General features: G+C 39.6%; 1 protein-coding gene and 1 long non-coding RNA gene across 2 annotated transcripts; both read right to left on the reverse strand.

The window, feature by feature from the left end:
* Positions 1–625: 625 nt before the first annotated feature.
* On the reverse strand, positions 626–1963 carry LOC139198546 (uncharacterized mitochondrial protein AtMg00810-like). The gene is made up of 2 exons (XM_070827437.1): positions 1619–1963; positions 626–706 (listed from the first exon to the last, which is right to left on the reverse strand). The coding sequence occupies exons 1-2, from the start codon at positions 1961–1963 to the stop codon at positions 626–628; spliced, it is 426 nt and encodes a 141-aa protein (XP_070683538.1).
* An 11343-nt stretch (positions 1964–13306) lies between these two features.
* Positions 13307–14508, reverse strand: LOC139188015 (uncharacterized). The gene is made up of 4 exons (XR_011571090.1): positions 14379–14508; positions 14232–14293; positions 14071–14133; positions 13307–13508 (listed from the first exon to the last, which is right to left on the reverse strand). It is a non-coding gene; the product is annotated as an uncharacterized lncRNA (long non-coding RNA).
* Positions 14509–15419: the final 911 nt, after the last annotated feature.

Here is a 15419-nt window from a genome sequence, read left to right on the forward strand (position 1 = left end):
ACGGAGATTTAGATAGGGAAGTGATTTTTGTACGCGCTTTATCACACTCAAACTCATACAGTTGCAACGTAACAAAATCACAAAAGTAGATCGTGTACGAATCCAAAACAAAAGCACACAGCTTCACCAAACTAAGCATTCAAACCACCATGATTATCACCAAACACAGATTATAAATGTAAAGCATTCCACTGTTCTACAAAACGCTGGAATGGAATCCTCAAAACCGTTCCATTCTTGAATAGACAAGGAGATGAATGCAATTACTAGTTCCACTCTCGCATTCCGACCAACCAAATAGATGTCGTTTTCTTATCTGGAATGTTAAACAGCGATTGTGGAAATCAATTACATCGAAAACGGACTGGTAATGAAGCCTATGAAGGGGTTCGCTTTCAACGGACCTGAAACCTTAGGTTTATTCATTTGAAGGAATCTATTTGCACTTGCGTTTATGTTTTCCCAATTGGAATGTTTTTTTTATTGTTGGTAACGAGAGTAAATCGATCTTTGCTCCTTATTATACAATAATTACATAACTTGTGACCTAAGTAAAGCTAAGAATCCATATTCGGGTTCGACATAATTTTTTGTGTTAGTAAGATTTGTCATCGAAATTGGTTAACTACACAGATTGAATTTCTGCGTTAAAAAGCTCGATGATTCCGTGCATAGATCGATCATATTCCTCTGCAGAGTTTGTCCGCTGACATCTATTGAGTTAGTAATAATATCATAATTAGAATTTCTCAACAATTGTAATACACTTCATTATTATTTGTTTACAAGAGGGAAGTCCTTTCTTATAGAGGGCCAAAAACTACACAACTAGTCCTAACAAGTGGACAAACCAAATGATGATTACATGAGGAAAACACCGAAGAGGAAAATAAGGAGAAAAGTAAAGCAAAGTAATGATGGCTAGCTATAAAGTAAAGTAATGATGGCTAGCTAGAGGAATAATTACAAGTGTATTGTCTATACCAATAATGTCTAGCAGCTATTGTTGACACTCTCCCTCAAGTTGGTGCATAGATGTCATGAATGCCCAACTTGCTTAGTGAGTTGTGAAATACTGAACTTGTGACTGCTTTGGTGAGCATGTCTGCTAATTAATCTTCAGATTTAACGAATGGAACTTCAATAAGTCTTGCCTCAATTTTTCTTTAATAAAATGTCTATCCACCTCCACATGTTTGGTTCGATCATGTTGAACTGGATTGTGAACAATGTCAATTGCAGCCTTGTTGTCACAATGTAGACGCATAGCATGCTTGGGCCTAAATCCCAAATCTCTTAGTAAATTCTTCACCCAAAGCAGTTCACATACTCCATGTGCCAAGCTCCGATATTCTGCTTCAGCACTTGATCTAGCAACAACCCTTTGTTTCTTACTACGTCAAGAGACTAGATTTCCTCCAACAATAACAAAGTATCCTGATGTTGATCGTCTGTTAGTTACATCACTAGCCCAATCAGTATCAGTGTAGCCTTTAATGTCTAGATGATCATGTTTTGAAAATATTAATCCTTTCCTAGGAGCTGACTTTAAATACCTCAAGATACGGTTTACAACATCCATGTGTGTTTCACTTGGTGCATGCATAAACTAGCTTACCATGCTGACTTCATATGCTATATCTGGTCTAGTATGTGCAAGATATATTAGCTTACCAACAATTTGTTGATATCTCTCTTTGGTGGTAGGTATTTGATCAGGATATTCACCAAGTTTGTGATTCAACTCATTTGGGTTATCTGCTGGTTTGCATGCTAGCATCTCAATTTCCGGGAAAATATCAAGAACATATTTCCGTTGTGATAAAAATACTCCTTGTTGTGAGCGGGCCACCTCAATGCCCAAGAAATGCTTTAAGGCACCGAGATCTTTCATCTCAAATTCACTTGATAGATACTTTTGCAGTGTTGCCTTCTCTTCTGGATCATTTCCTGTAACCACCATGTCATCCATATATACAATAAGAGCAGTGATTTTACCTTTATTATGCTTTAAGAAAAGAGTATGATCTGAGTTGCTTTGCTTGTATCCAAAAAAATTCATCGATTTGGTAAATCTCCCAAACCAAGCTCTCGGTGATTGATTTAAACCATACAACTACTTTTTTAGTTTACAAAAGTTGTTGGTCTGATTGGGATCTAGCTTGCATCCTGGGGGAAGCTCCATATAAACTTCTTCTAAATCTCCATGCAGGAAAGCATTTTTGACATCGAATTGTTGCAAATGCCAGTCAAGGTTTGCTGCTAGGGATAAGAGTACACAAATAGTGCTTATCTGACACGCCCCGACTCCGATATTCCCCGAATATCAGGATAGGTACGTGTTGGCCAACACCTGAGGTGACGAAGCCATTTATTGAAATACAAGAGAAATGATTAGGAGAAACACGCACAATTAAACATCTGAAATCAAAGGGAGTTACAAACAAAGTTTAGGGAAATATCTAGAGTGCGCAAAACACATTCGAAGTCAAGATCACAAAAGGAAAGATCATTACAAATATTACACAAGTGGAAGATAGACTGCTACTGGTAGGGGAATGCCTCGTATGATGCCTCGTAGTCCTCGTTCCTAAGACCTGAATGGGGGCGCAAAACAAGGGTGAGTGGACCAAGTTTATATACATACATAGTACAAAAACAGTTATGAACATACTAACCCCCACAATTTAATAATGAAAACTACTAGAATAATAAGTGATAAGCTTTTCAGAAAACTTTAGCATGCCATAAAACAATTCATATATCCATCTGCAAATCAATCTCAGAAAATCATATCATAAATCGTATCAGGAAGCATAACACAAGTTGTGCTGCTAGTAAGTGCACTGAATAATAATACTCCCGGCCCAATGCCTGCACCTCAGTCTCTGTGCCCGTAGCTAGAGATATCCCCCTCCTGGCCCAATGCCTGTCTCCGTGTCCCTCAGCCTTTCGCTAGGGATTATTTCTCTCGGCCTCAATGCCAACACCAGATCCTCGCCCCAGGCGGCATAGTGTTCACTAGGTACGCACAAAACATAATTAATCTCTAAAATACAACTTCATAGCATAAATTCATCGATCCTCTATACTACGAAGAGGTGTTCGAAAGTCATTTGAAACACATTCTTAGCATCCTATCAGATAGTCTACTATAATGAGGGTTCTATAGAAAATACAATATAATGAAAATAGTTCAAAATATTTATATATAATCAATCATAATTAAATCATCATGCTTCCTGTAAAGTATTCCTCAAATCAATAATTCTGCAAGGCATGCTATTAAATTATGCAATTCTATCAATAAAACATGCAATTTTCGAAGGTGGTCCACTAACAGATACTCCGAAGCAGTAGAATTGTGCGAAAAAAGATTAAGGAAGTCTCCACTAGCAACTTCACATAAGCATGAAAATGTACAATTTAATAAACTACCCAAAAGATAGAATTTTAGGAAATGGAAATGGGTTTTTGGGTTTGGGTAGGTTAGGAACAAGAGGGAGTTTGGGCTTATGCCTAAATCCATACTTATACACACACGGCACACACATCCACACACACATATATATATATATATATATATATATATATACATATATAAACACACACACACTCCCACGCATGCACACATACACACACTCCCACAACATATCCATACACACATGTACATATGCACGGACACACACATACACATATGCACTGCACCACACACACTTGCATACACACACACACACACACACATATAAACACACACACACATGCATATATATATATACACACACATATATAAACACACACACGCACAGCATGTATATATATTATTGATGTTTCGGTTTCAACTTTGTTGTTTCTTTCTTATTCATTCTGCTGCAATTGCAGCATTGTTTATATGCATTTTACATACACGCATGCAATAAAGAAAAGCAATACAGGTGTTGTGCTTGCTGTCATGATGCAGCAACTAGAGAAAAAATAAGCAGCATTCATTTCTCCCATACAACATTGTCTATCTGTCAAGGAATATACAACATTCCTTTTCACGAGCAATATTCCCTCTCTCCATACTGTCATATTTCCTCTCTCCCATACTGTCCTAGCTGTCAATATCATATTCCCTCTTTCCCATACTGTCCTAGCTGTCAATACTCCCCCTCAAGCGGGATCAAGGGGGTTGATTGATCCAAGCTTGAACAATAACCGTTGAAATTGTGTAAAATCAAGAGCTTTCGTGAAAAGGTCCGCAAGTTGATCATGACTTCTAGTGTACACAGTTTCGATGACTTTGGATTGAACTTGAGTGCGGATGTAGTGGCAGTCAACTTCAATGTGTTTAGTCCGTTCATGGAATACAGGATTGGATGCAATATGCATGGCAGCCTGCTTGTCACAGAATAAGGACATGGGTTCCTTATTGGTGAAGCCAAGATCAAGAAGGAGACTCTTCAACCAGATGAGTTCAGAAGCTGTTGCTGCCATGGCCCGATATTCAGCTTCAGCACTGGACCGTGCAACCACTGTTTATTTTTTACTTTTCCAGGTGACAAGGTTTCCACCTACAAAGGTACAAAAACCTGTGGTGGATTTTCGATCAAGGGAATTACCAGCCCAGTCCGCATCGGTATAGGCCAGAATGTGATTAGACTTATTTTTCTGCATGAGTATGCCTCTGCCGATCGAGCCCTTGAGGTATCGAAGTATTCTCTTGACAATTTCCCAATGAACCAATGTAGGAGAATGCATAAACTGACTGATAAGGTTTACGGAGTAAGCAATATCAGGCCGTGTGATAGTGAGGTAAATGAGTTTCCCAACCATGCGTTGATACACATTAGGATTTGAAAGAAGGGTACCTGGAGCATCCAGTTGAAGTTTGCTAGCAAGTTAGTGCGGGCAGGTTTGCAGTTGACCATATGTGCTTCATCAAGAAGGTCAAGAACATACTTCCTTTGATTTAAGAATAAACCCTTGGAGGAGGTAGCCATCTCAATACCCAGAAAATATTTCAAGGATCCCAAATCTTTAATGGCAAACTGTTGGTGAAGTGACCTTTTAAGAGCCTCGAGTTCATCCATGTTGTCCTCCGTGATAATAAGGTCGTCAACATATATAAGAACTACAAGCTTCCCTTGGACACCACTTCGAACAAAGAGAGAGGAGTCAGCATGACTCATTTTGAACCCTGCCACTTCAAGAACGGAGCTTAGTTTGGCATACCAAGCTCGAGGAGACTGTTTAAGTCCATATATAGCTTTATGAAGCTTGCAGACTTTGGTAGGTTCTTTTTCTTGAGGGTGTCCTGGAGGTAGCTTCATGTACACCTCTTCTTGAAGCTCACCGTGAAGAAATGCGTTTTTAACATCCATTTGAAACAAGGGCCAGTCATGGTTGACTGCTACTGATAACAACACCCTCACTGTGTTCATTTTGGCAACAGGAGCAAAGGTCTCATTGTAGTCAATGCTGTAAGTTTGAGTGAAACCCCGTGCAACCAACCGGGCCTTGTGTCTTTCAATGGTACCATTAGAATTGAATTTGGTCTTGTAAATCCATCTACTCCCTACGGCTTTCTTCCCTTTGGGAAGATCTACTACACTTCAGGTTTGATTTTCATTCAGTGCTTTGAGCTCATCATGCATGGCATCTCTCCACACAGGTATACATACTGCTTCTTGAAAGTTTTTAGGCTCAACATTGTTTGCCAACTGACTTAGGAAGGATGCATGAGATGCTGACAGTTTGTGATAAGTGAGAGCTTCAGAAATGGGATGCCTTGCACTGTAAGTGATGTACTCTTGTAGCCGTCGAGAAGGGTTGCGATCGCGAGTTGGATTCCTTTTTGGTGCTGCTACAATTGGTTGTGTGGCAACAACTGGTGCTGGGGCACGAGGTATATCTTCACTGACCATCTCATCAACTGGAGGATCACTTATAGGGTGGTATGGGGGGTGTCTGTATGGATTTCAGCGAGAGTTGGTAGTGGAAAAATATCCATTAGACTCTCCCCCTGAGAACTATTTGGGGAGTGATTGTTGAAGAAGGGAACGTGTTCATCAAACCGTACATCCCTAGAGACAACCAGCTTCCCAGTGTGTGGGTTATAACATTTGTATCCCTTTTGAGAACTCGAGTACCCCATAAACACACACTTGATAGCTCGAGGTTCGAGTTTATCACGATGATTTGCTTGAACGTGAACATAACATGTGCACCCAAAAATCCTGAAATGAGTTAAATCAGCAGTTCTTCCCTTCATAACTTCAAAAGGTGATTTGGAATTCAGGACACGAGTGGGAAGTCTGTTAATGATATAGGCTGCAGTAAGGAGTGCTTGGGACCAGAATCTCTTGGGAACTTGCATCTGAAACATAAGAGACCTAGTTTTCTCCAATAAATCCCTATTCTTGCGTTCGGCCACACCATTTTGTTGTGGTGTACCTACACAACTTGTTTGATGCAAGATACCATGACTGCTTAAGTAGTTTGACAGATTATTGGAGGTATACTCGGTGCCATTATCTGACCGTAAGGTACATATTTTTGAGGAGAAGTGGTTGGTTATTAGCTTATGAAAGTCTTGAAAAGCTGTAAAAAATTCACTTTTAGACTTTAAGAGATATAACCAAGTAACCCTAGAGTAGTCATCTATGAATGTAACAAAATACTTGTACCCATCAAATGACTCAACACGGGAAGGTCCCCAAATATCTGAGTGTACAACTTCAAAGGGTTTACTAGTTCTAGATTTAGAGGGTACAAAATGTAGCCTAGTGGCTTTTGACATTTGACAGATCTCACACTCATGTGTGTTGGTACAATAATTTGGAAATAATTTAGACATTACTGGTTCGGAGGGATGAGCTAGGCGTTGGTGCCAAAGTTGATGCTTCTGGACATGGCTTAGGTTGACAATGGGTTCCTTAACTTGATTGAACTCCTTTGAGAGGTAGTACAGACCATTTAAGAAAAAACCCTCACCAATCTTCTTCTGAGTGACTCGATCCTGAAATACAACTGTGTGAGGAGAAAAAATAGCAAGACAGTTCAAAGTATGTGTGAGTTTTCCTGTGGACAGAAGCTGAAATGGAAATGAGGGTACATATAGTGCCGTAGACTCTACATCACTCCCCATCAATTTAATTTTTCCTTTTCCTAGAACTGGTTCCCCTTTCCCATTCGCTACAGACACATGAGTAGGATTAGGTAATTTTTGAAACTCATGTAGACAAGCTTGTTTGTTGGTTATATGGTCAGTGGCACCTGAGTCTATAATCCAAAAATTGTGTGTGAGATATACATTGAGAGCCGTGGAAAGTGCACAAATGATACCTGGGATATTGCCGGATTTAGTGGTGTTTGAATTTGCCAAAAAACCAGCAAATTTTCCAAGCATTTCTGTGGGATTTTCCGTGGTGACATTGTTACCCTCAGCGATATCACTCTTCTTCTGGAGAAAGGCGGCAAACTCATTGATCAGGGAGATAGGGTTTGAGGTGAAGTTTGACATCTCATTAGATGGACAACTCAGAGATTGGAAGGCTTTAGGCGCAAACCCTTTCCCATCCCTGATCATTTTTCCTTCCTTGTTAAACTTAGGTTTTAACTCAAGATGTAAAATCCAGCATTTTTCCCGTACGTGCCCCTTGGTGTTGTAGTATGTGCATTTCCAGTCAGCTTTCCTTCCATTAAAAGGCCTTTCACTAGTGAAGTTGTGGTTACTAGTGAAAACCCTAGCTTCTGGGCTAGACAGGGGCTCAACATGCATAACTTTCCTTCGAGTTTCTTCTCTTTGGACTGCATGACACACGTTGATGAAAGATGGTAGCTCAGGAGTCATTAGTAAGTGGCTACGCAAGTCTTCATACTCAACTCCCAAACTTGCCAATAGTTGGAACACTTTATCTTCATCAGCCCTTTTCAAGAGTACAGCGGATTCAGTGGTGTGTGGACGATATAGATCAAGTTCATTCCACATAGATTTCATGCTTCCAAGATGCTGAATGAAAGTTTGATCACCTTGCTTAAGCCCAGCGAGGCTTTTCTTCAGTTCAAACACACGAGCAGCATTGTGTTGACTACCGTACATTTCCTTGATCGATTCCCATAAGATGTGTGAAGAATCTGAGTAGCTGAAGATCTCGGACAACTTGGGCTCCATCGAGTTAAGTATCCAGGACATAACAAGCTGGTCATTTGAGTGCCATGCATCAAAGGTAGCTGAGGAAGACTCTGGAGGCTTGATGGTTCCATTTACGTACCCTAGTTTCGATCTTCCTCCTAGGGCAAGAGATATAGCTCGTGACCGTGGCAAGTAGTTGAACTCATTCAACAACACAGAGCACAGTCGTGGGTTGCTCTCCCCGTGTATCATGTTGGCTGGTGTTAGGGTTGAGGGACTTGTAGCCTCATAACTAAATGAGATATCTTCTGCCATCACAACAAATGATGAACAGATGAAGAAGAACAAGCTAGAAGGATAATCAACAGAGGCAGGACCCTATGGTTCCTGCTCTGATACCATATTGATGTTTCGGTTTCAACTTTGTTGTTTCTTTCTTATTCATTCTGCTGCAATGGCAGCATTGTTTATATGCATTTTACATACACGCATGCAATAAAGAAAAACAATACAGGTGTTGTGCTTGCTGTCATGATGCAGCAACTAGAGAAAAAATAAGCAGCATTCCTTTATCCCATACAGCATTGTCTATCTGTCAAGGAATATACAACATTCCTTTTCACGAGCAATATTCCCTCTCTCCATACTGTCATATTTCCTCTCTCCCATACTGTCCTAGCTGTCAATATATATATATATATACATATATACATACACACACACAACATGCATACTTACACACACACACACACGGTTCACGCACACACACTTGCACATACACATACACACACAGTACACCCACACTACACACGCACACGGTTCGCACACACACACACGGACACACATACACACCTGTACACACACACACCTACGAACTCGCCGGAGTTCGTTGTCGAAACTAGATTATTAGCATAGGGAAAAACTGAGATCGAAACCCTTGAGTTTTGTCATAAAAACAACATGCATAACCCAGAAATTTTGAAGAAGGAACACAATCCTCACCTGGGTTCGAGTGTTAGAGCTTTGAAGCTCTCGGCTTCAATGGCAGAAAAACCCACGGTGCTCAGATGGCGCATGCAAGGGTACCATTGAGTTCGTTAGGTTTCAAGGATTCCAAATATATGGTTTTTGAGGTTTGATTTGTAAGGGAAGTGAGGTGAAAGCTAGAGAGAAGCTCTCAGAGCTTAGAGAGTGAGAGAGAGAGAGAGAGAGAGAGAGCACTGAGATTGAAAATTGTTTCGGGAAGAGAGGGAAGAAAAAAGGGTTCTGAGAACTGCCACATGGCAGTTTAAGGATAATAGCATTTCTAGATCAAGGGTTAGGATTAAAAGAGAATAAGGGACTAAATTGATAGATAACAAATATGTTCTAGGGGAAAAATAGAAATAGTATGAAAATATGGGGGTGGGGTTTAACATTATCTTAGCTACAGGGGTAAAAGTCTCTCTGTAGTCAATGCCATATGTTTGCGTGTAGCCTTTTGCCACTAATCTTGCTTTGTATCGCTCAATAGTGCCATCTGCATTGAATTTTACTGTGTATATCCACCTGCAACTAACTGATTTCTTCCCCTTGGGAAGGTTAGTTAACTCCTAAGTGGAAATTTTCTGAAGTGCCTCCATTTCTTCATTCATTGCACGAGTCCACCTAGGATCTTTCATAGCATCCTCTACACTACAAGGAATAGATACAGTGAATAATTGATTTACAAATGCCTCACATGATGTAGATAGCCTATGGAGGGACACATGGTTAGCAATTGGGTATTTAACGTTGGCTCTAGGATCAGGATCATATAACTGTTTAGGAATCCCTCGAGATTTTTGAGGGGGAAGTTGATAATTAGTGGACTCAATTTGACTTGACTCAGGTACGATCTCAATAGAATTAGATTGATCAGTTACCTGTTGATAATTAGGCATTTAATTTTCTCATATGGCAGTGTGTAATTATCTCGAGTACAACCACAATGATATTCAATATGTGGAAGTCTCCTTAATTTTAGATGATCATGGATAGCGAAAAGAGGTGAGTAGGAGCAAGGGCGATTCCAACTCTTTATAAGCCGTTGTAAGATTTTTTTAACTTTCCGGCATTCTTCACCTTCTCACGAGTAGCCTTCATCCCCATTTGTGTGGATCCACTTCTTTATCTAACTCTTGACCAAATTGACCTAGTCACCTTCAGATAACGATAACTATTAATCTAGCAACTCAAACCGACCAATAATTTATTGGCACATTGCTCACAGCTTGCAAAGGTAACAAGTAGATGAAGGCATATAGGGGTACTTTTGAGAATATGGAAAACAGCATCAGGACAAATGATCTAGCTTAGATAATTGTATCCTTATGGTGATCGAAAGGGAACTTCACATTTCAGCAGGATCAAGAGGGAACTTGATCTGGTCAGATCCTAGAGATCGATGGTTCCAGCGTGTATAATAATTTTGGTAGTTGCAATAGCGAAAATGGTTTGGTTTGCAAGTGCTTACCTGGTTTTAAGCCTTGTTCGCCGGATAATTGGAACAATGGGGATTATTCAGCTGGATTTGTTAGGAAATCAACAAACAATGCCGTGAGCGACAAGTTCTTGAGTTTAAAGATGATGAAGGTGGGAAACCCTGATTCGCAATTTAATGCCAAAAGTTAGATGGAATGCAAAATAGAGTGCCTTAACAACTGCCAGTGCCAAGCTTATTTATACGAGGAGGTTCATATCACACGAAGGGGTGGGAGTAGTAGTTCTACATGCTGAATTTGGTTAGAGGATGTTAGCAATCTTCAGGAGGAGTATGTCAGCAGCCGGAACTTCCAGGTTCGTGGAGCAGTTGCGGATATAGGTATGATTCTCTTATATAAAAATGCCGGAATTGCTACAGGTTCATGTAGCAGTTCCATATGTTCTTTTGGTAGACAATCATGCAAGCTAAACATTTGCTCGACTGTTTTTAAATTTTCAAGGAATTATATTTTTGCAGAGCAACATCGAGGAATTGCGATACTTGTGGTACAAACCTGATCCCTTATCCCCCTGAGCGCTGGAACAAAATGTGGTGATCCTACATACTAACCTCTCCACTCGCGGTTATGCGTGCGCGAATTTTTTTTTTAGCTACGTCTGTCACATTTATGTTACTTTGCAAACTACAAATTTTTATGCTAAAGCATATACATTATAAACGTGGGCAGGGTGGCAGATTCAAGAAATATTATTTGAAAGGTCGGTAAGCACAGCGTGGCAGTGGGCAAAATTTTAGGAACGGAATAGCATGCAAATTGGCATATTATCGAGCCTTAGTAGGCTTGAAGTCATTTGCCAAGTCACATTACACGTATGTTGACAGATGCCAACAACTTCTGAGCGAGCATGTCGACTGATGTGAATAGCTTTTGAGTGAGCATGTCGACATATGCCAACATATGTTGAGTAAGCCTATGGACAGATGCCCATTGTAACGCATACAAAGGCACGACGCTAGCAATAGAGGTAGTTCGTCAAGTAGTTAGACGACATCTTTTGATGACATCTCATATTTTCAAAAGACGATACCCATTTCTTCCATGAAGGATTTTTAAGCTTGCGGGGGTCAGCTGACCTCGATGATAGAAGATGTGTTGGCATATGGTATCCTGAACTGGGTCCGAGGACAGCGGTATGAGTTGCCAACAGAGAACCCCCAGTTCTCAATTCAACTAGAACCACATTTTTTGCACTCCAAGACATTAACCTTCAAGAGTTACTGGTCAATGAGGGTTGAAGCATGAACGATTTTATTTTATTTTTAGAGGGATTTTGTTCATTTTGATTTTGGTTTTTCATGGTTTTTAGGATTTTTTTAATTTATATTCCACTTTATTTAGTAACACTCCTGAAATGATAAAGCATGTGAGTCTCGTATTACAATTAATAATGTATTACACGAATAGTTTTAAACTAGTGATATATTTATTTAGAGAAAGTGAGAATTCATAATTTAATACCTTAAAAAAAGTAAGAAATCATATTAACTAGAAAAATACTAAGGAAACTCTCAAAAGTGGAACTCTACTGGAATCTTTGTCGTCTCATGTTTTCGGCACAATATTTAATAATGTATTCATGAGAATTGACATTAAACTGTACGGTGTTAAAGAGTATAAAGAGACCCACTTTGAAAATGTCTCCTTAACATTTCTCTGTTAATTATATGGCCAATTGATTTGTTCCTATACAATTCTCTCTCTTCTCGTTTCAAACATTTCTCCCTAAGAGGTTACAAATCACAAATATCGTGTGTGGGCTAAACAAGCGACTTCACTAGCACAAAACTGTTGGGCCAAATTCAAAGCCCAAAGGTTAATGTTGCCAACAGTTGGGTTCGAACCTGAACTGCTGAAGCCCAGCCCAACACACCGCTGGTTGCCGGCAAAATTTTCCAAAATCCCGCCTTTACCGCTCAAGGCGCACTGAGAATTGAAAGGAAATTTAATTTTCAGAAGGAATAACAACCATCGACAATGGGGGCACCGGCCAATCGGATCGTCATCCTCGTGCTTACGCTTGGCCGAGCGCCGGAGGTGGAGATACTTGCTGCCCACCGCAGGATTCTCCATTTCCGAATAGCATGCTCCCCATTATTCCTTAATCTTTGCTTATTTTACTTAAAATAAAACACAAAATTAAACTGCTTTGGTCTTCATAATTGCCATATGCTCCCCAAAGAAGATGAAGAACCAAAATTCAATTCTAATTATTAATTTATTTTCTTTCAAATTGCATTCATGGGTAAAATCGAAGTTTTTGGATATGCACCCATTGTAACGTAAACAATTTGAGCTCGTAGTTCAAGTGGTTAGTATTTTTTTGTTTTGTTCAAGGTGTAAAATTCGATATCTACTGTGCTTGTACAACATAAAAAATAGTCATTTACAAAATAAGAGGGAAAGCGAGAAGTATTTTTTTATATAAATAATATACAACCTTGACTTTGCGCCAGCTACTTTCTTTTTGGGTACTATGACTTGCACGGGCTACTTTTCCATCATTGAGCTTAGGGTGGGCACGGTACGGTTCGGTCCGGTTTTATCTCTAAATCGAAACTGGAATCGGAAAATATCAACGGTTCGGTTCGGTGTGGTTCTGCTTAAATTTATTACTAGAACTTTATGGTTCGGTCTATACTGATTTCGATTCGGTTCTTGCTGGTTTACTGTTCCGAACACTAAATTATTTGAACATCAAATCATCATGCATTCAAATACATCTCCAGACTACTAAATATGCTAAATATGAGACAAGATAATTAATCAAGTACAATTAAGTTCAACTAACCTGGAACTGTAGAAGACAATTAATCAAACAATAGAAGAGTGTGCATATGCCCTCCGCTCCAAAATTTCACGAAAAGCTTCAAATGGGAAACAATAGAAGATAATTAATCAAACATCTGTACGCTTCAAATTGAAAGTGGACACAAAATCTTTATTTAAAAGGACAGAAGGTTTAAGCATGATATACATGATACGCCCTCCCAAGATGAAACGAGAACAATAGATTAGGTCTCAATCGTCCATTTGCGAATGGGCTAAGTAATGTATATGCCTCAATGCCACTGTACAGGGAGGACATCCATTCAATCAAAATGACCCCAATTAGACATTTACGTTATACTACTTTTCATTTTATATTATTTCTGTTGGAGGGGTACTTTTAGTTCTCAGCTTCCTCAATTTGCATTATAATAGAAAAAAATAACATTACTTATTTCAGTTCAACCATACAGTCCATGACTCCATGTTAGCACTTCTTACAACCCAAACCAAGGAAATAAAATAAATTCTTTTCAAAATCAAAGTAATTATAGTTCTGAGGAAGCATATGCCAATATTACACGGGGTCATGAAAGCTTCATAAAAAAAGAAGCAATAAAAAACCCAAACCTTGAAAAACAAAAGCTCAATGAGCCATACCGTTCTTGAAGATCCTTTCGCGAGAAGCTAAGATATCACTCTGCGTGGAAGCCATGGGAGCACCTGAATCGACAACGCAATCAATCACCATTCACCAATCCGAAAACAAAGTTTCAAGAAATTCACACAATCGATTGGGGAAAGTGAGAAAATGATCGAGCCTGATAATTCGGATGCGATGCGGTGGGGACTGAAGTGGGGAAGGTGAGTGAAGCAAGAGGTCCTCCGCAGCATGCAAAGAAGTGAATGCTTCAGAGACTTGACGAAGGGGTGTAGAGAGAGAATATGAGAAAAGATAGAGAAAATACCAAGGACGGAGGACGGAGGACGGAGGACTAAGCTGTCGCGGAGGAGGGATGACGAGGGTCGTCGCAGAGAGTCGCGAGGGAGGTGGGCGGCGACTCGGCAGAGTGAAGAAGCCTACAGGAATGGAAATCTAAAAGTGTGAAATGAGCGATGACTGATGAGGCCGTGAGTGAGGATGAGGGTGGGATTCACTGCTTTGCAACATGATGAAACTAATTTTTCAACCTAACCTATTATATCATGACATGTGTGTATATATATAATTAATTAATTTATTATTAACAAAAGGGTTTAGTTCGATTCCGGCCGGTTCCTGTTCATTTGAAACTGGAACCGAACCGGTTTGAAACGGTCCGATTCGGTTTTTAACTCAAAGTTAATTTTTCCGGTCAACACGATTCTTTTCGGTTTTTTTTCTTCATACGGTTCGATTCGGTTTTGCGGTTTTTATGCCCACCCCTAATTGAGCTGTCTATACATACATATATATATATTTGTATATGTATGTGTATATGTGGACACAAAGAAAAGATGAAATGCGTAGAACTCGACGACCTTGACCCTCCACATTGGGCCAACTACTATTCACCCCAGCATTGAGTGGTTGCTACAGGATCAACATTTTCTGCTCTGGCCGCCAGCCGGTACGTAAATTTATCATTCTCTACGATATTTGTTAATTAAGTTGCCAATCTGCTGTTAATCTGTTTTAGTAAAATGGCTTATGGGACAAAATTTCCAGTCTAAGAGAGCTTTCTGTTTTTGCAAGTAGGTAATGCCTTAGGTACTTCTTGATAAATGCGCAGTAGCCTCCTTAATGATGTTTCTCAGAGGGAGGTTAACAAGATCAAATTACGTCGTTACATGGTTTGCGAATCGCATGCTAATTAAACCACAAAATCACCAAAAAAATGGAGAGAGTGGCCGGCCATTCGTTGAAGAAAATGGAGAAGCCTAATCCTATAAATAGGCTCCTATTTTCACCAAAAATTCATTCCAATTCTCTTACAAAAAATCCCAAATATTCTAAACACTATTTTTCT

This window comes from Malus domestica, chromosome 09 (genome assembly GCF_042453785.1).
Source record: "Malus domestica chromosome 09, GDT2T_hap1".
NCBI classification, from domain to species: domain Eukaryota; kingdom Viridiplantae; phylum Streptophyta; class Magnoliopsida; order Rosales; family Rosaceae; genus Malus; species Malus domestica.